This window comes from Acartia tonsa, chromosome 13, assembly GCF_053477335.1.
Source record: "Acartia tonsa isolate MP-2025a chromosome 13, ASM5347733v1, whole genome shotgun sequence".
Classification (NCBI taxonomy): domain Eukaryota; kingdom Metazoa; phylum Arthropoda; class Copepoda; order Calanoida; family Acartiidae; genus Acartia; species Acartia tonsa.
In genome coordinates, this window is record NC_137272.1 from 32,840,170 (window position 1) to 32,863,882 (window position 23,713).

At 31.6% G+C, this 23,713-nt stretch overlaps 2 protein-coding genes across 2 annotated transcripts in view; both read right to left on the reverse strand.

The window, feature by feature from the left end:
- LOC145334910 (UDP-glycosyltransferase UGT4-like) overlaps positions 1–2,652 on the reverse strand; it is a 43,156-nt gene extending 40,504 nt beyond the window's left edge. The window contains exons 1-2 of the mRNA XM_080180539.1: positions 2,521–2,652; positions 1,254–1,288 (exon numbers count right to left, since the gene is read on the reverse strand). Of these exons, the coding sequence (XP_080036665.1) occupies positions 1,254–1,288; positions 2,521–2,609 (124 nt within the window). The 5' untranslated portion in view covers positions 2,610–2,652. The remainder of the gene's footprint in view (positions 1–1,253; positions 1,289–2,520) is intronic.
- A 15,059-nt stretch (positions 2,653–17,711) lies between these two features.
- LOC145334981 (uncharacterized) lies at positions 17,712–23,364 on the reverse strand. The gene is made up of 5 exons (XM_080180631.1): positions 23,296–23,364; positions 21,998–22,071; positions 21,536–21,588; positions 21,150–21,221; positions 17,712–17,846 (listed from the first exon to the last, which is right to left on the reverse strand). The coding sequence occupies exons 1-5, from the start codon at positions 23,355–23,357 to the stop codon at positions 17,781–17,783; spliced, it is 327 nt and encodes a 108-aa protein (XP_080036757.1). The 5' UTR covers positions 23,358–23,364; the 3' UTR covers positions 17,712–17,780.
- Between the last annotated feature and the right edge of the window lie 349 nt (positions 23,365–23,713).

Consider the following 23,713-nt stretch of genomic DNA (forward strand, 5'->3'; position numbering starts at 1 on the left):
TTATATTCGTAGAAAGCTGGATATAATACGATGCTAGACATAGTTTTTTCGTGTGGATAAGTACTGGTTCCTATCCACCGGATTCGAATGAAAACGAGAAACTACATTATTCGCTGACTCAAAAACTTTGGAATTATAAATTACAGTGGTACCCAAAGTTTTATATAAGTTATCTTGTAAGTTGACTAAAAAAATTTGGAATTGTGTATTGAATTTTGATTTGTTCATTTCAACGCATAGTGTCAAAAATTTTCAGCCAATATTCTTAATCCGCAAAATGGTGATTATATTTATTATCGTTGGTTTGTATATGAATTTATCAATTTCTTTTATTTTTTTTCTTTATCAGTATGAACAGTTGTGTGGGTACTGTAATCACAACCAGGGAGGGAGGAGACATTGGACTAGTCCTCAAAGTTTTATAATAACGATTTCTTATTGGTTGGTTTAACAACTTTGGGGAATTTAAGGAATTTTGATTTATTGGTTCATTAATTTAAGTGTATAAAACGTTTTAACGAATAAAGATAATAAAAAAAAAACAATTGCAATTAAAACAAATTTTGAATTTAAAAATAGATTTTGAATGAAGCACCTGATTAAACATTTATTCATTTTTAAAAGCGAAGCTTTTCAAAAATTAAGGTCGGTCCGTTCATCATTCACAGAGAGTTAGCTCTTTTCGTTAATTTAAACAGGTTAGAATTGTCAATTGCAACAAATTTACTTACAATATTGTTTGTACTGATGCATTAATATTCTGCTAATTCAGTTCTGACAATCTACAAGTGTTAATGTTCGTTTGTCCTTCAATTTCAGAGCTTCGCTTTTATGGATGTTGTCATCCTTGTTATTTTAAGTTTGCAACAAATCACCTTTATAATTCATTAGTGTCTGCCCTTCCGTCAGTCTGTAAGTAACTGTATGGGTGGGGAGGAACGTGAATTTTCCAACTGCGAATCAAGATAAACATCTGGAATTTTTAGGGAAGATTCCTTGTATGAATGAGCATCTGTATCAAATTTACTCGGTAATGCTTAATAGACAAAAAACTTATTTCTATACATTTTTCGTTGATTTTATAATTATAATTATCATCACTTGTAATACAAAATTTTAGGTTTGCTTGGATGTTATCAATCTTGTTTACTTAATCAAATACAGTTAATCAATTAATGGTTAAAATGTAAAATATAAAAACATTTGAGAATCTTTGTTTACCTTTAAACTGAACTTGAAATTAAAAAAATTACCTAATACTAGCGGCTCCCAAGCGCAGACATAGGACCTAAATAAAAACAAAATTAGCGGTTTACCTCAAAATTTCTAGTCGGATACAACCCCATCCAACTTATTTTGGAAAAAAGTTAAAAGATTAGGTGATAGTTTTCGTTAATTTGTTACTTATTATTACAGGTCAGGTTAAGGTCGGGGTCTAATAAATACTGGGTAGCCCTGCTGTGTTAAGGTCTCCCGCGGGGTTAAGACAAAGCACCCCCCCCCCTCCCTTTCTTTTAGATTTATTGCAAAATAATGGCTAAGGAATCAACGCTCAAAAGGCATTTGAGCAAAAGCACAACAAAATTTCACAACAAACAGTTAAGGTAAGATTTTTTTTGATAAAGGGTTGGGTTGAAATAGCCCCTTGGAAACAAATGAAACCCAGAAAAAAAAGACTCCCCGGGGCGAAGCCACTGCACTGGTTAGCTATTAAATGTTTTAGTATAAATTATGTTCTAAAAATAAAAAAGCTAAATTAAAATCTAAAAATGAATTATTGACGTAGTTTCATTTCTCTTATATAAAAATTTAATTATATCAATATAAAATTAAGAATTATATTTTAATTTACAGATAGCAATAAATACTAAACTAATAAAAAGTTATATACGGTTTTTTTATGAGAACTTTTTTGTAAGCAATTTTTTTTTTGGTTCTTATATGAACCAGCAATATAGTCCCCTAACACCAAAAATACCCTGGGAAGTGGTTTGGGATGTCTAGAACTGATTCTATTGTCAGTAAAGTGACAAAAAAATGTATCAAGAACTCAATTTTGAAATTTTTTTCGGTTCTCGTATCTGGGGGTCCATTACTCCCTCCCTGGTTGAGATAATGCCTCCCCAATAGTATCTGTATCAATTTTTAACTCTATATCTCAACCTTGAAGCGTTTTACAGCCATTCTTTCAAAAGGTAGAAGACTTGAGCATAAAAAAATACATTTATACCATTTTTAGAATTTGACAACTAAGTTTGAATTCGTCATCCGAACATATCAACGACAACAAGACGTCTTATGCCACAGTCTTGGGTCATTCTCGATAGAAAGATAGATAGTAGAAAGATGAATAAATATTAATAAGCGCCGCTTGAAAGTGTCATGTGTAATGTCATAAAATAACGTCCATTATCCATTTCTTTTTTTAGGGTTTCCTTTCCCTTCTCCTCTCATACCTCCTTTTTATACGTATTTTTATGACGTCACACATGACACTTTCCAGAGCATCAGATATGATACCTGGAGGCAATAGGTAGATACATAAGAATATTTTCCGAGGACACAAGAACTGGTAAAATAGTAAAAATCAAGCTCACCAGCTTAACCATTTTCTTTCTATTGTGTCTAAAACTTAATAAAAAATAATAAAGAACAAGGATGACAGCATCCATAAAACAGACGGTAGGATAAACGGACGTTTACTCTTGTAGAGTGCCATAACTTCACTAAAATAAAAAAAGGCTTTTTGAAAACAATTTTCTACATTATGTTTTATTATCCCATTCAATAAAATTTGGGAATATTGATTCCTTGGGCAATTAAGCATAGTTTTAAATTCGAACTTTCTTCATAATCAAGTCCTAAAATTTGTTATTGTTCGTTTAATTGGCGGTCCAATATGTCAAGATTCGCTTTTATGGAAGTTCTCTTCCTTTATTTTTTTCGGATCAAGTGCTGTTTACGGTTAAATTTTTCTGGTAATGTTTATGTTAGAAAATCTATTAACTTTAAAGGCAGCAAACATACTAACGGTGTTGATCTTAACCATTATACTTGCACAAAATTTTAACAGACAAAAAATCTACAAATTATATTACGCTTTTTTCAGAAAAGCTTTCCCTTAATCATCGTAGGATCTCGGCTATTCCATATTATTAAAGGCCTTCTTATGCCGCTTCAAACGGAAAGCGGGCATGACGCGTACGTTCACCTGCTTGGCAGCTAAAAGCCTTTAAGTTCATAGATTATTGGAACATTTACCACGAATTGCACTTGATCCATTTATTTTTCACTCTGCATGTTTTATGTTTGTCTTTTATTTGTGAATGTTAATGTTCATATCAAATAAAAATTAATAATTTTGATCTGATTTTCCTCATATTTTTAAAGTTGTTAAGGACATTGATATTTTTTCTTAGTAGATATTAGGGCACAAATTTGAAAACCAGTTTCAAGTGCCAACAAAAAATTGACGATAAAAAATACAAATACCCAATGATTATTCATATATACTAGCCTATCATTGGTCATTTGTATGCTACGATATCATTTTTACAGGAACTATAAGGTGCTTCAAATTTGCAGCACTTTAAAAATATATATATTATTAAACTCGTGGTTACGCCATTCCTATCTTCCCTCAATTTTAATTTAAATAACTTTGTAGAGGGCAGCGTTTCGGAGCCGTTTGATTTTGGTGCGGCTCCGGCTCCGACCTAAAATCAAGAAAAACTCGACATGTTTTTTCCCCTTAAAAAAATATTTTTTAATTTTTACTTTTGAAGGTTTTAAAAGTTCAATTTTTGATAAAAATGGACTTGAAAAACTTAAAAAGGGCATTTGCATATGACAAAACAGAGTTACCAAATTATAATTTATAAAAAAATCTATTTATTTATCTAGTCCGGAGCCAAAGCCGTTTTTTAACGAAAATTACGGCTACGGCTCCAGCAAAATATGGCGGCTCCACGGCTCCCGGCTCCGAAACAATGGTAGAGGGAACCCTTTTTCTTTAATACACTTTTCTAAAAATAGCCTAAATCCTAATATATTTTTCCCAGATAAAAATGTCTTTCTTTTCTAATGCAATACACCAAATCTCTGTCTAAAAATACAAATTTGTGGGCCTATTTTTGGGATGGAAAAACTATGAGAGGCATTTTTTTTACCTTAAACCCTAAAATGTTTGAGGAAAAAAAATGAAATGAATATTGCATTTATTGTTTATTCAAATATTCATTTTTTACTCTATGTTTTCTTAAAGTATTTATATAGTGCTGTGTCGTTATAGAGATCTTAGCATCCATGCAAAATTAGTTTTTTTACATTTTTAAATGAGACAGAAAATTTACCACAAAAACGAAGAAATGTCATCTGTTTTTCTTGTATTAGCATAAAATAACAAGATTAGCTTACAAAAAAAACTTACGCCTTTTTTAAATGAATAAGATTAATGTCATTTCATGTATAGACATGCATACAACAACTTCCAGAAATGATTTTCTCGTATTCATTCGAATCCGGTGGATAGGAACCGGTTCTCATCCATACACAAAAAAAACTATGTCTAGCATCGTATTATATCCAGCTTTCTTTTTTAGACCGTGCCTTCGGCACCTCGGGGCTAAAAAAAACTAGTTTTAATCTTATAATTGTACATTCTATATCCGCGGAAATCTGTTTATAATACGGTGCGAGAAATAACTATTCTGCTTCTATGACAAGTGTGACGAAGTGACACACAAGTTTTGAGGTCATTAGGACCATACAATTTTTTTAAATGGGTGAAAAAATTTAAAACATAATGCTTCTTTTTCAAAAGGCAAAAGTATTTGATGAAAACTATATATAATGTGTTCTGGTTGATAAATAATCAGTAAGAGAGGAGAGTATGGACTGCACAGTGTTTATTACACTTGTCCTCAAAGCTTTATAATAACGTTTTCTTACTCGTTGACTCAATAAATTTTGATTGGTTGATTCATTAAGTTGAGTGTCCAAACGTTACAAACAACCACTAATTATAATTTTGTGTATCATCATTGGAGATGTACATCAATTTATCGTCCATTCTCTTATCTCTTGAGATCCATGTAAATAATAGATATTACTAAACTTCTTTGTGTATTATTAATTGTCTGGAGTCTGATGCAAAAAATCAACAATAAAAGATAAACATTTATTATTAATTATGTTGCTATACAAAAATATTATTTTGTACAAGCCTTTTATAATATTTTTTTAACCTTAAACTTTTTAAAATTAAGTCTAATACATTATGTTTAATTTAAATAGAACTTATTAACGTAGTCTAAACTTTAAATTGAATTTTTTCATATTTCACTGAGCATAAGAAAGATGTTTTCATTGGAAAATTTTTCTGAAAGTTTTTCAGTTTGAAGATTTTTTCTCATGGCTGCGATTTTTTAATCTTGGGTTTTACACTATCAATGTTTTTTTTAGGAGTAGAAACATTTTTTAATACTGAATTTGAACAGCACTTTATTACACTCTTTAAAAAAGCCACCAATGGCCTCTAGGGACATGTGGATAATGTGGGATAGGGGAAGTCTACAATTAGCTTTAAACAGAGGGGGGGGGGGAGTTATTTTTCTATGGGCAGTTTCTCTTGGGGGGAAGGGGGGGGACATACCCTACCTTCCCTGGCCCTAGAAGAACCTTAACTGTAAAGGAGACCCATTTCGGTTCAACAGTGAGCGAGATCCTTCGCTACAAACAAAAAAAACTTACTGATTAGGTAGACATACTGTAACACATCCTGTTACTTGATAAATGTGTACAGTCCAATGACTTAAATCACTTAAATCAAAATTGGAAAAGAGTGATTTATTAAAAAGGCCGGGCCTTCAAAACTTATTTTGAAACCAAAGTCCAATATTTAAGTTAATAGCAAATATTCTAAAACACGTTTGGAGCCCATGAAAATGTATTATTATCATATCCTATTCAGGAAGTTAATAATGAATGTTAAACTTTTTAAAGCATTTAGTAATTAAAACACAATTTATTTTTTATATATTTCATTTTAGTTTAGTTGTTTTGAATATTATAATTTCATTTTAACGAGTTTATAATTCAGAAATCAATATTGGTAAGGTTTTTTAACATTTCTTTAAAATAAAACTTTGGTGATAACATCCATAAAAGGAAAGCTAACAAATAGGATGGTTAGACAAACGAACAATAACAAATATAGATTAACAACATTTAATATTTTACATCATCCAAAAATTAATAAAAAATTCCTTATACATCTGTCCAAATGCCAGTTATGGATAAACTAACATAATAAGATTTATTATAGAAAAGCCTCGCTTTAAATTAATCTATTTCTAGTTTTTCAGGTTTAAGGAAGTTAGCTTAATTTTTCTCTATCTTTTTAAGACAACATTTTTTGCATAGAGTTTAAATAGTACGGACTGTAAAAAAAAGGGTTCAAATAGCGCAGGGCATATGTACTCGTACTCTAGCAAGGATGACAACATCGATAAGTAGCAAAGCACAAAAAAATCATGAACACAGTAAATTAACGAGGGATAGAAAATGAAAATGAAGGAAAAGATAAATAATGAAAGATCAACCTTTACATATCTATATATATATATTACTAGCGGCTTCGCCCCTAGCCTCTAGGGGCTTTGCCCCAAGAGTTAATTAAAAAAAATTAAGTACTACTGGTGCTGCCAGTAGTTTTACTTAACTAACTTACTCATAAACAAAAAATTTTGTTTTTGTTTTTAGGGGGGGTTGTGGGTGTCCCACCCCCCAAGAAAATAGCCTAAAACCACCACAGGACCAGTAGGTATATTTCCTGAAGAGTAGAATTCAATCGGTTCAGTGATCTTAAGGGACGGACAGACATCAAGCTACTTTGTATTATAGATATATGTGTTATATATATTATTTTCAATGACTGACGGACTGATGGACAAAGTAAGTTGTGTTCTGGATGCTCTTAGTCCGAATGTTATCTTTAGTTCTAGCGGCTACGCCACTAGAGGCCTCTAGGGCACTTAAGGAGAAGGCAGTCGAATTTGATAACCCAATTTATTATTTTATATTTTAAAAGAAAAAGTAATTTTTTTCTAGGGGCGATTTCTCTTGGGAGGGTGGTGGTACCCTCCCCCAAAATAGTTATAAACCTTCACGGGACCTATGAGAAGCTACCCTGTTAAGGAAAACCCAATCGGTTCAGCGGTTAGCGAGATACTTCGGTACAAACACACAAACAAACAGACAAACATACAAATAGACATCCTGTTTCTTTACTATAAGGATTTGTGATAATATTGTTGTAGCTTTGATATTATCAACGCATTTGATAGGTAACCATCAACCATTCATGTGGGAGGGAGGGGACATAGGAATGTAAATTATCAAAAGTTTTTGTCTCAAAGCTATTTTGTTGGCTCAAAATCTGTGGGTACTTTATAGAATTTTGATCGGTTGGTCAAAACTAATCATTGATATTCAGATATGTAATTTATTTATCGACCATTATCTTAAAGCCATTGCAATCAACCATTTTATCATGTAATATTTGTGTGTATCCCATTTATATTTATAACTTTATTTTATTTCCCCTAGACACTAATTTTATGTTTTATACTAAAAAGTTGTGGTGGGGAGGGTGGGGTGGCTCGACGGGTACTTTAAGAGAAATCACCGAAAGTTTAATTTGACGAAAATGTGACATAATCTTAAAATCTTATCTTGATGATAAATGAACCAACTTGTAAATCTAAGACCTGATTTTTGGTAATTCACTTTTTAAGGAGTGTACAATTAAATTTATTTAGGTTTATTTCATAATTGAATCTTGAGTGCTTTCCCTCCTTATTCTGCTCGACAAAACACCATAAGGTAACCAGCGAAGCTACTATATAATTTGAAATGTTCGTCTGTCCGTATGTCTGAACCGTTTTGGGGGAAACGTGAGTTTCTCGTCTTCTATAAAAGATAGAAGTCTGAAACTTTTTGACAACATTTCTATTTTAAGGAGCATAATTGAATATAAAACATCCATTGCGGTTAGACTCATTTTTTGCAGGTTTTTGGCTATTTTTATATTTTTCACAAATGTCTTTGGTGTTTATGGTCCGATTTTCAAAATTTTTTTAGTTAAGAACATCAAAATTTTATTTCCCGTCGTTTTAAGAAAACATCCATGAGGGTCGGACTGCCTTTCAGCAGTTTTTTGGTTATTTTCATGTTTTTACTTATTTCCCCATATCTTTGGTGTTTTTGTTCCGATTTTCAAAAAATTTGGGATGCCAGTTTCCAATTTTGTTTCCTATTGTTCTGAGCATCCAGTATGTAATTTACTTTGACCGTCGGTCTATCAGTCATCATAGAAATCAAAAGATTTAACAAAAGATTCTAGATTTAACAAGCAATCTTTGAATCTACTTGTACGTATTTTCATCCACGATTTTTTATGCTTCGCTACTTATGGATGTTGTCATCCTTGTTTTATTTAAATGATATTTTGATTTACTAATAATTCTATAATTTTACTTTTAAATAATTGACTGTTTCTCATTTCCATGTATTTATTGTTAAGATCTCATAAACAGCCTTAGATATTACGTATAACATTTCACTTTCTAGATTATACCTAATTGTTATAAAATCTTCTTGCAATGTTTAAAATAGAAAGAAAAATTCTGTCATGCCTTAATACTCCACCAGAGCTAAATGTTACGGAGTTACGGACGGACACCGACTAAATATAGAAAATGAATTAACAATTAACTAAAGACTATCATATTAACTGTTTAGTTAACTGTTTATGAACTGAGTGTTGATTATTAATTGAGTGATGTCTAATTACTGATTAAGCTTTTCTGTTTTCTGTTTATTTTGCAATCGTTTAAATTCAAGTGTTCCCTCAATCCCAACAAAAAATATTTTTTTAAATAGCTAAATTATCTTTAGTAGCAAAAATTATCAACAATTTTATTTTATTCTCTTTCAGAATTGGTTCATTGCAGGTTCTATGCTATATATGGTGGGTTTCTGACGTCTAATTTAATAATAAATATAAAAATTTAACCGTCCTTTCAAAAATGCCATAATATAGCAGCTAAAGATCTCAAAAACTGTTGGTCAAATTGATAATATTTTCCTAGATAAGTTTTTTATTTGTCTCAAAGTTGTTAATTTTAAGCTACTTTGCCCGCCCTTCCGATAAGTATAGGGGCGAAGCAAAATGAAATATATATTTATTTTGCTAATTATAGAAAAGTGTTTTAAGCTGATCTACAAAAATCTCGACGAATCGAGAAGAAGCGATAAACGCATAGACGCGCGCACACACACACACACACACATTTACACAAACACCCCCACACAAATACCTAAGACAAAACGAGTATTTTTACAATGCCGTCAATTTTGAATATTAATAGATTTTTATTTATCTGAACTGAAATTAAGGGATCCTAAAGATAAGACAAAAGACAATAAGTTGATGTATATAGAATTATCCCTTGTGAAAATTAATTGCATTGCTGTAAAAGTTTTGACACTTCCTAACAATCAAGAATTTAAAAAGTACCCAAAGTTTTAAGCTAGCTAATGAGAAAAAGTGTTTATAAAACTTTGGGTACCAGTATAATTTAGATCATTGTCTACTACTGGCTCTAATAAGGTGTTGTCCCTAGAGAGAGAGTGGGGCCAATGGGCTGTTTATTACACTAGTTATAATAACGTTTTCTTATTCATTGGCTTAACGACTTTGGTGAATTTTGATTGGTTGATTCATTAAGTTGAGTGTTTAAATGTTTCAACCACTAATTTCAATGTAAAGAAGGTGTAATTTTTTGTATCATTATTGGGGATGTACTTCATTTCATTGGCCATTGTATTATCCCTTTAGTTCTCTGTGTTGTCCCTCCCCTCTTCTTTTGCCCATATCTATATGAACATGATGACGTCATTTTAAATTGGTCTGGTTATAGATAATATATGATAACTGAATTGGCCAATCAATTTCAGGGATTTAAAGGGATAAGACAATGACTAATAAAATCATCCCAACATCCTCAATGATGATACAAAATATTTCCCCTTCTGTAGTATAATATTAGTGGCTGAAACGTTTGAAAACTCAATTTAATGAACTAACCAATAAAAATTCAATGAAAGTCCCCAAAGTTGCTAAGCTAACAAACAATAATTTGAAAAGTTAGATGTATTGTACTAAAACAAACTATATTAATTTATCCCTAAAAATTAGTTTTTAGTAGCGAAGCTACTCTATAATTCACTTTGTCTGTCCGTCCGTCCGTCAGTCAGACAGTAACGCTATGGGGAAAACGTGATTTTCTCGGCTTCTATTAGAGAAAGAAAGCTGAAATTTTTAGTGAAGATTACTATGACATATGCGCATCTAATCTATACATTGTTTTGTCCGTCTGTCTATTAATTGGGGTGCTAGATCGATTCCTAGATTTTTACGTTTTTGCAGTTTTCTCGATTTCTGTTCAAGATTAAGGGCTGGAATTTTTAGGGATTTAATAAATTCAAATTCTACATATTTCCATCAAATTTTATTAAAATGCCTTTATTGGTTGTGGTGTTAGATTGATTCCTAGATTTTTAGGTTTTCATGAATTTTTCGATCCCTATACAAGATAGACAGCTGAAATTTAGGGATTGAGTAAGTTTGAACTCTACATACTTCCATCACGTTTTATTACGATACCCTTATTGGTTAAGGTGCTAGATCGATTCCTAGTTTTTTTAAAAGTTTTTGTGATTTTCTTAAATACTGTTCAAGATAAACAGGTGGAATTTTTAGTGATTAAAATAGTCATTATTCTACATATTTTTACCTAGTTTTCTAAAGACTTACTATTGGCTTCGCTACTTATGGATGTTGTCATCCTTGTTTTTTATTAGAGCATCACAGTAAAATTCTGTCTCACTAGCCAATTATTAGGATGAAGAAAGAAATCTTAAGAACAAAAAAATAATCTTGTTCAAAGTTTTATTCATTTAAACTTTATTGTCTGGTAGTGTTTTTTTAGTAAATTCGATCTGCAAAAAGAATAACCAAATAATATTCCTGCAAGAAGAACTAAAGTTTTGAAAGTCAGACAAAATAAAGAAATATACGTTAGTTCTAATACCCCAGCATCTGCTATTCAGCCAATTAATTCCAATTGGAAATGCCGCAAAATTTAATATTTTGTTAGAGTAAGGTTGGAGTAAGTAAGACTTGTTTTTTTTCACGAAAGTGAAGGGGGGTGGGTAAGAAGGGGAGAAAAAAGAGAAGGGGAAATTTTCTTTTAGAATTGTTTGTCAGAATCACATTCCCTTTTCCCTGCTAGTACTCAAATTCTAAAGTAACCAAAATAATGGATTTTAGATTTAATCATGCTTCTTTTTGCATCTTGCGAGTCATTGGTAGAATTTAATTTTGTTACTTTGTATGGCACGTATTTTGATACAGATTATGTAATTGTTGACAGGGATACCCAGGATGTTTTAACATTACAACAGACAGTTGTCAGTCGTTTAGGCATTGGGATGATGATGTCCATGACACTCAAACACCAGGTCCAACAACCCAGGATAACTAAGGGGAGCTAAATGTCTCCTTTTCTATACCAAACACCTGGGGTATTTGGTTAAGTAACACCCATCAGACAACCAACTCTTTGATTGCACGACCTTTGTCTGGGAAGTCCTAACTGTGCACCTATCATATAGAGAAAAAAATAAAAGAGAGGAATCGAAGCAACTAGAAGACGAAAATAGGCAGTGGGCCTGGAGGCCTACTCAGCACTGTTGCCGCGCTAAAATTTATTGCTATTCCACTACTTTTCAAATGGGAGGATTAAAAATTATTTTAAAAAATATTTTTTTACGTTTTACTATTTCCATATTTAGGGCAAGAATATTAGATTAGATATTTTCGTTTTAATGTTTTAATTAAAAATTACATAGAATTTTATTTTTATTAAAAAAAATTGTTCATGAAAGATGAATCCTTCTATTTCTAAGAAGGGGGAAATTTTTTTCATAATGAACATTCAGCTGATATTGACCGCCCACGGCTGTTTGCTAAATATCGCTTTTCTTTTTATTCACATTATTATTTATGATTGACTTACAAAAAGCCCTGGGCGGCTTTTGATTTTCGTCTGCTTCTAAATTTAGGGATGGGGAAGTAGTATTTTACCATGAAAAAGGGGTGAGTATTCATCCTCTTATCCTTTTTCCTTATGACCTATCACCACCCTGACAACGACATGTGCTACGTGTTGAGGTTTACTAAGCAGGAGACTTTTATACAAGGGCCGTTAAATCAAAGTGTTTTAGATTATTCATAATATTTAATTTGTTGCATCGCTAATTGTTATTTCAAATTATTGCTATATATTTTAGCATCTTCTTAAAAACACCGAATCTTTAAATATTGTTTTAAATGTAAGATAAGAAATAATAACATCCATATTAGCAAGGATTTGTTTATTTAAAAAATTAGGTTTTCAGCTTTTGCCTAAAGTGTAACACGCCTATAAGTTGCTCTAAAATGGTAACTGTTGTTGCTATTACAAGCACGTTTTTAATATGGCTCCGATTATTTTCCTGTTGAAGATGTGCTTGAGACTTAATGAAAACGCAGATATCGTAGCGAATTATACCATATTTTTTTTTAAATTTTCTATTCTCCAAACTGCCTATAATGCTATAAATATACATTCACTAGAGGTGCAAATTCAAAAACAATTATATAAATAAAATGGTTGGTTGTATGTCATACTCAAGTATGGAAATATTATGAAATAGTTATTTCTTGTATCGTATTATAAACGGCTTTCCGCGGATATAGAATGTACAATTATAAGATTAAAACTAGTTTTTTAGCCCCGTGGTGCCGAAGGCACCGGCTAAAAAAACTAGTTTTAATCTTATGATTGTACATTTCTATATTCGTAGAAAACTGGATATAATACGATGCTAGACATAGTTTTTTCGTATTCATGAGAACCGGTTCCTATCCACCGGATTCAAATGAATACGAGAAAATTAATTATTTCTATATTCCTTTATTAATCATTAGCTGCTACGACCATAGAGGCCTTCAGGGACACTTCAAGGAAAGGTGGGTATGTTCTAGGGACGATTTCTTTTTGGGGAGTGGAGGTATCCCCCCCCCCCCCCAAGAAAGTTACTAACCTTTCCTGGCCTTATTAGAAGCTTCACTGTAAAGCGGAACTATTTTAGTTCAGCGGTTAGCGAGATACTATTCTACAAACAGAGTTACACAGAGATTTACAAACAGACAGGCTGACATCCTGTTATTTTCATACAGCGTTTGTTTATACTTAGTCAATAAAAAAATCAAATAAATACACTTGTTTAAATAATCTGTGTTTATCACTCTAGGTTATTTATTATTGCTTTAGATTTGATATCATTTCGTTGTCTTTAATTTTCTAGATTTATAAACTGGCCACTGCACTGGTAAAATCGATTTATAATTATATGTATGTTGCACCACATTTTCTCTTACTCTAATGAAAGGGTGCTTCCAGCTGGCTATCGTTATCCAACCCTTTTACCCACCCCCTCCCCTATTACTGAGGAAACTTGTGTTAACCAATAAATGAGGATTAAAGTAGCGTCTAAATTGACAACAAATTTCGCCTGTCATAATATCCAGGTATAATATATCCATTACTTCTGGCAGTATGCTTATGTAAGTGTATTCACACATCTAAATGAAATTTTCCAATTTGTCTAAATCAAAGGTTCTTAGAAATTAATATCAAACTTCTTAGAGTATTGTTTTTAGCTCTGCCCTCTCCTTGAGGCTTGGGGCGAAGCAACTTGCATGATGTAAAGTGGTATGTTTTTTTTGTTGTTTATTTTTACAAGTGAAGCTTTTCTATAATTGGGGTCGGTCCGTACGTCCCTCCGTAACGGATAGATTTTTACGTTAAATTATGTATGTTGGAATTGTCCTATCGATTTAAAGCCTAATTGTTTTTGCTAGGCAATTTAAGGACATAATTGTCCTTGTTTGACTAGGTGTACAAACTGAATAATTATCAGGGATCTAAGGGATAAGACAATGGCCAAAAAATTGATGAACATCTCAAATGAAGATACAAAAAATTACCCTCAATCTGTAGATTACAATTAGTGAACCAAACGTTTGGACACTCAACTTACTTAATCAACCAATCAGTATTAAAGTCCCCAAAGTTATTAGGCCAACAAATAAGAAAACGTTTTTATAATATGTTGAGGACTAGTGTAATAAACAGCCCATTATCCCCTCTCTCTGTGATAATTATGGATAAATGTATGAACAATAGGGAAGTCATAATGATAATTTTCACGGGATAAATAAGAAAATAGAATAAAGAAAAGTAAATTATGTTTTTTCAAAGTTTAAGGAACTGAAAGTCAACCCCCCCACCCTTCTGCACGCCTCTGTTTTGGAACCCAAAGATTTATACACTTGTCTACGGAGGGAAGGGACATCTGACTGTTTATCACACTAGTCCCCAAGTTTTTTTAATAGCATTTATTTCTTCGTTGGCTTTAACAACTTTGTTTTTTTTTAATGAATTTTGATTAGTTGGTTCATTGAATTGAATGTCCAAACGTTTCAACAACCAGTTATATTCTACAGAAGGGGGAATTTTGTGTATTAACATTGGGAATGGATATCAAATTATCGGCCATTATAGATCCTTGAAACTTTTCATATTATTCTAAATCTATAAAAAGGGTCAAATTAGACTATCATCATTGCGGATCTTAATCAATATTAGAGTTGGGCCGGATATCCGGTTTGGCCGGATATCTGGCCATTTTCAATATCCGGCCGGATATCGGATGTCTGGTTATCCGACCGGACAACTAGATATCGAATGTTGGCCAGATATCCGGCCAAATACAGGATATCCGGAATTAGAAATCAGCCGGATATCCGGTATCCCACCCACAAAAAGTATCCGGCCCAACCCTAATCAATATAGCGTCCATTGTCTTATCCCTTAATTTCCCTGATAAATAACAAAGTAGTGCATACATATAAATCCAAATAACATCATTTCAATTCAGGACAAACATTCTAAAAACAAAATTGGAAAGGTTATCTTATTTTGAAATTTGCGACGAAATTTAGAAACATAAGATCTCTCAAACTGCTGTTTTAAATAGGTTTATATTTCTGGTATGCTCTGAAATTGAAATAAGTAAGTGATCAAAGAATATTTATATATCGCATCGTATGGAATTCAGATTTCCGCAGATATTAAAATAAAAAAATCATAACATAAAAGTTAGTTTTATTTTATTGGGAAGATGATTAAAGTTCCTCCACAGATTATGACGTCAAACGATAGAATAACCAATGAGAGACCAGCATAAATTTTACCATTGGTCAATTAGTGTATACTGGCCTCTCATTGGCTATTCTATCATATGACGTCATAATCTATGAAGGGACTTTAATAATTTTTTTGTTTGTCTAATGGCATCTTTTGCACTATTGCCCAAAATCTTTGAATTCAGCCTAAATAAGAAAAGTTATGTTGGTTCAATTTAGGGTTGGGCCGGATATCGGGCCATTTTAAATATCCAGCCGAATTCCGGATATCTGACATTAGTATCCGGTAACCAGCTAAAAAAAGTATTCGGCCCAACCCTAGTTCAATTACAAGACAACCTAAAGTATAAATTTCCGATCAATTGTCCCATCCCTAAGCCCTGTTTTCTATATAATTGTTTTTGGCAACTTTATCTCTATCCTAATAAGATGTTAATTATTTATTTGTTGTTTACGTTTATTCAAATGAGCAAATTTTTCAGCTTAGTAAATAAACTCTTTGCAAATAGATCATCAATAAAAGGCATCCCGTCGTTATATTTTTTTCATGTCCAGAGGTGGGTTTTTAATCACTTTTTTCATGTTTGTGCATGTTTTAAGATGAGAAATGCCGCGACAATAAACAATTTCATGGCATTTTCGTATTCAAAGTTGCCAACTGGGAATAAAAAAAAATATTAGATTAAGTAATCTCCACAGAAATAGACAAAGTACTACAAATGGATAGGGCCTCGTCGGGTTAAAGGGAAAGTCTGTCGTCAATTTGGGTTGCAAATATGGACCCCATTTATTCATTCAGTAGAAGGGGAGAGGATATGATGGGGTAAATTGGGTGGATGGGGGGATCATTATTTTAGCCAGCTAGGAGTGTAGCTTTATCAGAGAACATGAAATTCTGAAATATCAATTACTCCTAAAATTTAATATTAAATGCATAATTTAGTATTTTATTTCTAATATTTTAAAAATCTAATATAAAAGAAATTAAGAGGTTTATTTGCTCATTGGATTGAACGTCACTAATGATAAGATATGAAATTTGACATGTATATCCCATAAAATGCGTACTTTTAGACCTATTTCAAAGTTTGTTCTGAAAGTCAAACAATAGTAAATTTGTACCCTTTTCATAGCAGTCGGGATGGGCAAATGAAAGATAAAAAGTGTTTTTCTTGAAATTAAAATTTTTTATTTTTGAAACTAAGTATACATCCACAATAAATGACAAAATTAGTTGATTTAATCCTTATACTAAAGTAACAGGATGTTTGTCTGTGTGTCTGTGTATCTGTGTATCTGTGTATCTGTGTGTCTGTACCGAAGGATCTCGCTAACCGCTGAACCGATCGGGTTCTCCTTTACAGGGTAGCTTTTTATAGGTCCCGGGAAGGTTTATAACTATTTTCTTTGGGGGTGGGACACCCCCAACCCCCCCAAAAAAATGAAAAATCCCGCCCCCACAAAAAAAAATTTATTTTTTATCTAAAATCAAAATTGAGGGGGGGTGGACTCGACCCCCCCCCCCAAAAAAAAAAAAAAATTTTTGCCCCCTAATTTTTTTTCACTTTTTCTTTTAAAATCTAAAATCAGAAGCTTCTGTTAAGGTTTATAATTATTTTTTTAAGCTTCCAAGAAAAATGACCCCTAGAAAAAAAAGAACAAAAAAAAATACTTAAAACTTTATTAGGAAAACAATTTACACAAAATTACAATAAATATATAAAAACATATTTCAGAAAGGTTAATTAAAATTTTAAGATGGACAATTACAAAATTTTGATTTTGATTATGCTTGTTTTAATCACAAATTTATTGTTTTTGGTTCTTTCCCTTAAATCTATCACAAAAATCCCACTTTTTTCTTTTTTTAAAATAAATTGAAAATAAGGTCGTTGGAATATTTTTTTTATGTAGGGCCCATGATGAAAAACTACCTCCCTCCCCATTAATTACAGTTCATTTCAAAATAAAGGGGGGGGGGGGTTTTTGTGCTCCACAATACACTTTGGGGGAAATCTAGCTACTCTACAATGTTGCACTGTCAGTTGATCAGCTAAAATAATGCTCTATATATACGCACATTAGATACGACCTAAATGTAAAGACAAATCTAAATTATATATTAATCAATGGGGGTATATAATTTAATCGTTTTCATGCGTTCGCTACTTATCCTATATAATTATCCTTGTTTTTAAGAAGTGCTAAGAGAAGTGTCATGTGTGACGTCATAAGAATACGTGTAAAAAGAAGTGATGAGTGGAATAGTGAGAAAGGAAACCCTTGAAAAAGATATGGATTTAGACGTAGGTTTATTACGTCACTCATGACACTTTCCATCGCTTATGTTTTGAACTCAATTTTTTCGGAGAGGGTTTCAGTCTATTCTTGGTGGGCCTACCTACCAGGCACTTTTTACTTTGGAGTCAGGTTTCCTTTGTTCATGTTGTACTGCTTGGGATACCAACTAAAATAGATAGATAGATAAATAGATAGATAGATAGATAGATAGATAAAGTATACAGTATATTCATTACTATAGGAATATTATTTTGTTTTGCATGTAATAAGATTAATGTTAGTTTAATGATTATTTGCAATTTACATATTGGCAAAAACAACATATTTTTATACTTATACCAGCGGCTTCGCTCCTAGCATTTAGAAACTCTGTTTCAAGGGGGAAGAGTGGGACAGAAAAATAGCCTAAATCATACCTAGGCCTAAATCTAAAATAAAAAAGCATAAAACCATCCTGGAACCTATGTGAAACTTTCCTAAAATGTAGAACTCGATAAATTCTGTAGTTATTCAAATCTTAAGCTTCAGTCAAAAAAAAACCATACCACTTATATCTAAGATATAAGTAACCGGATGTATGCCTGTGTATGTGTGTATCTGTACCAAATTTCTCTCTAACCGCCAAACCGATAAGGTTCTATTTACAATATAGATTCTCAGATTTTCTGGAAAGGTTTATATAACTATTTTAGATAAGGGTAACACAAACCTTCTGAGAGGAATCGCCCCCTCCACCCGAAAAAAAATCCTTTTAAAGCTATAATTGAAAATATAGGAGGAGGGGGGGGGGGGATCCAGTTACTTTTATATATGAATAAAAATCCCTATAAAGAAAGATTTAAGTAAAAAAAATAAATAAATTCTCTGTAAAATTTCTCGGTTTCAAATTGATATTTATTTTGCTTAAAACTGAGCGTTCAAACAAAATGGTAAGGCTTTTTAGTTGTAAGGATTTTTCGTACGTCGGTCCGTCTTTTCGTGAGTAACTTATAAATCTAATTGTTAACTTAGGAAAGTTAAAATTGTCCTATCGATTTTACATAATCATTCCTAAAATTTTTCTATGGGGAGATACCTTTCACCAACCCCCATCCTCTTGAATGGGTTCTATGTGTGGGTGATCTTTAAATTGTACGTAATAAAAATTTACGCATGTTTACTGGCGAAGGCATTACCTTTCTTCAATATTTTGTTAATAAAAGAGACAACCATAGAAGTATTATTATGCTAGATTGTTGAAACATTTGAAACTAGACCACAATTCCCGGAAAAGTACATCCAGGGATCTTAAGGGATAAGACAATGGACATTTACATTTCCAAATGTTGCTAAACCAAATTGTACCTTCTATAGATTAGCATTATTGGTTTAAAAGTTTGTACACTACAAGTTTGAAACCAACCAATCAAAACTTGATAAAAATACTTAAATTTGTAACCTTACTAAAAATATATAAAACTTTGGATACCGGTGTAATCTAGAGTCCAATGTCCCCTCCCTCCACGAGTAAATCCCAGCAGAGAGAGAGAGAGAGAAAAACAAATAATTTGGTCAAAATTAGAGGATTTTTAAAGGCGCGAAGCTGCTTCATTTGACACATGCCTCTAGGGGCTCTGTATTAAGAAAGTAAAAAGCGGGGTAGTATAATAGCCAAGAAAGGATCAAATATAACTATAAAATAGTCTAAAACAATCTTGTGATTTATAGATATACTGAATTATTTCAGTAGTTATTAAAATCTTAAGCTGAAGACAAAAACATCCTTATAATAGGATAGTGTTAGTAGTATGCAATGGTCACGTGACCTTCTATTTCAATTAAAAATCCAAAAATGACAGTATTGATTTTAAAAAAACATTTGAATTATGGAAAGAAAACGAAGTAGGGGGTTTCGTCTTATTTTTACAGTAGCTTTTGATAGGTTATTTATGGTTAGGTAAATGTTAATCCCCGCAAGGTTAGGAAATAGGCCCCGCAGGGTTAGAGCCTTCCGCAGAAGCTAGAAATAGGAGAAAAGCTTCTGTGAATATACTACGAAACCCGCTTCTTCGTTCTCTTTAAAAAATCCAAACATTTTAAATTGGCTAAAGTCTTCGCGTTAATTAATTTTAAAACTAAAAAGGATAAAAACCATCTGATATAACCTAATTTACATAAAAATTTATAATATTTAAAAATGATTATTTAATAGTGCCTTTTATATTACCAATTATTTCTTAAATGTCAGAAGGATTGATTTCTTTTAAATTCTAGTTATATAAACTAATTGGATCCTTAAGAATACTATTTTTTTATATTTAACAATTTTATGTCATATTAATATTTAATTTAATAGATAGATTAATTAATTGAGATCAGAGGTGGATTCTTTAAAAAAAATTGCCCCACTAATCGCATAGTGGGGCAAAATTGTTTTCGTGATAAATCCTCCAAAATCACAAAAAAATCTACAAAAATTAAATAAAATCTTATGTTAATAACCCTTCTATGATTTTGTTTAATTTTTATAGATTTTTAATGTGATTTTTAAAAGCGAAACTTTTCTATAATTAGGGTCGGTCCGTCCGTCCGTCCGTCCGTCCGAGATAGTTAGCTTTTATTCGTTAATTTAGGCATGTCAGAATTGTCCTATCGATTTCAAATTTTGCATGGTGATTCCTGTAGTAGTTAGGTACGCTTTAGAAAGCGTAGCAACTCTATAATCGTTACCAGAATGTACGTACGTCCATTTTAAACATGTTGATTTTTTTACTTTTTTAATAACAATTTTTTATGTGATAAAATCATCCGATTGATCTGATTTTTTGATTACTGATTCCTATTACAATAAGGTACAATATTATGAGCGAAGCATCTCTATAATCAAGTATTAAAATGTCAGTATGTCCTTAAACAGAATTCTGCATTTGATAAGTTTTGCAACAAATTTACGTATAATTTTGTCAAACCTTATATATTTTTATATTTTGTATATTCAGTTCTGACACTCAACAATAGTTAATGTTCGTCTGTCATATCGTTTCAGAGCTTCGCTTTTATAGATGTTGTCATCCTTGTTTTTAAGAATCCACCTCAGTTATATGGACTATACTAGAAAGAAACTGCAGTTGCTTATCGCATATAACAGCCAAGAAAATATACAACTCTTCCACGTAAAAAAACAGACGGAAGGACAAAACGGACTCTAAGTAGATGGTCAGGGAATCTTCACTAACTGACGGAAAAATATAAGAAGTGAGTTATAGAGTAGCTTCGTTAAACTACTACACAACAATGGATATAGAATACGTGGATATTGTGAGATATTCTTGCATACCCTTATAAAATGTTTATCCCAGATGTCTAATAAAACGATTCCCCTTTTCCCCTCCCACAACCATAGAGGAACGTATTGACCAATGTATACTAATATATTAGCATCAAAATTCCTCTGGCATAATATCCACGTATTCTTAATCCATTAACTTACATAATTAATCTGTTGAAGTTGACCCGTAGCTTCAAATATTTCTATTCCAGCTTTATCCTCTAGGTCATGAATCTAGATATTTAGATAGAAAAATAGATGAATAGATAAATAAATAGATAGATAAATAGATAGATAAATAGATAGATAAATAGATAGATAAATAGATTTAAATTCATTTTTCTATGCTCTATGCTCCACAAGGTTATTTAAGGGAAATACAAATTTTTACTTCACATAAATATAGAATAATCAAAAGATAGATAGAAAATGAAACGAGTGGTATAGTTGAATAGATTGATTAATACATAGAAAAATTGTTAGAATCGTGTAAATAAAATCTAAAGTAAGTATAATTAGATAAATTAAAAAATAAATAAATATCTTACTCTTAAACTTTCCCCTGATTGTAAAGAAGGCCTTCGGGATTTTGGTAGAATATCTAAACAAAGAAAAACTATTTTTACAATTAATATAACATAAACGATTAATATAAATATCTAATATAATATTTTCAATATAATCTTAGTATCGAAGCTACTCTATAAGTGTTCGTGCCTATTTGCCTGTTCTTTTGTTAGCTAGGGTTTTTTATCTTAGATTTTCTTACATAAACGGTAAGATTGTACAAAATCTTCAGTGTGACTCAAAACGGGCTTTGATCTTACGAAAATGAATCAGGGTTGAAGCCATTTTGTAAAACTTACTTTATAAATCATTACGAAGCGTTGAAAAGTGTCTTATGTGACATCATAAACATATGTCTAAAAAGGAGGGATGAGAGGAGAAGTTGCAAAAATAGATGGATTTAGACGTATTTTTATGACGTCACACATGACACTTTCCATTACCTTTATTTTTAACAGTTGGTGTGACTGGATGTGATTTACTGGCAGGTAACTGGTCAGGCTTATTTGATTCCCTACTGAAATTGAAAAAATATGAATTATTTTTACGGGAAAGCTTCATTATAAGTAATTGTACAGGGTGTTTCAATAGAAACGTCTTTTTTAAAATCTTAATTATGCATAGAAAATAAAACAATTATATAAAATGCTTTATATATTTGGAAAACTTATTCTGGGACATTTATGTTTCAAATATTTGAAAATGATTTTTTCAAGAGATTATGCCTTAAAAACCAGTTTTTCCAAACGACTTATTTTTGAAGATTTTACAGATTTATAGATTCTGGAAAAATATGCACATTTTTAAAATTCAAATTGCGCGGCTTGTATTAATAGTAGAAAAACGTTGTGCATACCGTTAAAATCGTCATAAACTCTAGTTTTTGGATATGTAAGAATCATTCCTGTGCTATGTATAGTATAGGAGCTACGTGGTAAAATGTTCCAAATTTCTGTAAACTTTTCAGTATTTCTCGCATTTTTCAATGTAGCTCCTAAACTACAAATAGCACTTTAATAGTACTTATATATCCAAAAACTAGAGTTTATGACGATTCTAACGATATGCATGACGTTTTTCTACTATTAATACAAGCCGCGCAATTTGAATTTTAAAAATGTGCACATTTTTTCCTCAACCTTAAATCCGTAAATCTTCAAAAATAAGGCCTTTGGAAAAACCGGTTTTTAAGACACAAAATTACCGCTTCTTAGAGTGGTTGAAACGTTTGAACATTTAATGAATGAATCAATCAAAATTCACCGCTGAACCGATTGTATGCTCTATTTAAAGGTTGCTTAACACAGGTCCCTGAATGGTTAAAGGCTATTTTTTTGTTCTTTTCTACCCTACGACTTTTAAAAAGATCTAGATGCTAGGGGCTCAGTGGCCAATAAAAATATACAGGGATCACTTATTATTATGTACATATTTGTTTCTGACATTTTTTCAACTAAACCTTTTTCTTAAATAATAAGACAATTGTCAAACAAGATGATAATAAACAAAATTACCCATTCTGTACATAAACATATTGTTTGAAAAGTTAAGACACTGCTTGTTTGACCAACCATGATAATTGATTAAAAGTAACCAAAGTTTTAAAGATAAGTTAAAAGAAAGAATGTGCTTTTAAAAGATTGAGTACCAGTAAGATTTACAGTCTAATGTCCCATCCTTCCCTGAATATTAAAATAAAATTTAAGTAGTAAGAAAGTTGATTTAGTAATTCTATACTTACTTTTTCTCAAAAGAACGTCTGCGTTTTTCTGTGATCGTTTTTTTAGAATGTATTTGGCCCATTTTTCAACGTCTTTTTTTTCACTACAAAAATTATTATAAGTTTATTGTTTAATTGTATCTTATTTTTGTTTTTAGCACTAACTAAATCTGACAGACCTTTCTGCAAGCGTAAGGAAAGTATAGGGAAATAGTAGAATTAAGTTGTAATTTTAGTGTTTTCATAAACCTGTCTAATTTGGGAAAAAGAAAATAAATAATTTTGTTCATTTGTTCTAGGCCGGATATTACACTGTTTATTACACTAGTCCCCAAAGTCTTATAATAACGTTTTCTTATTCGTTGGCTTAACAACCTTGGAGTAGTGAATTTTGATTGGTTGGTCAATTATGTTGAGTGTTCAATAGTTTCAACCACTA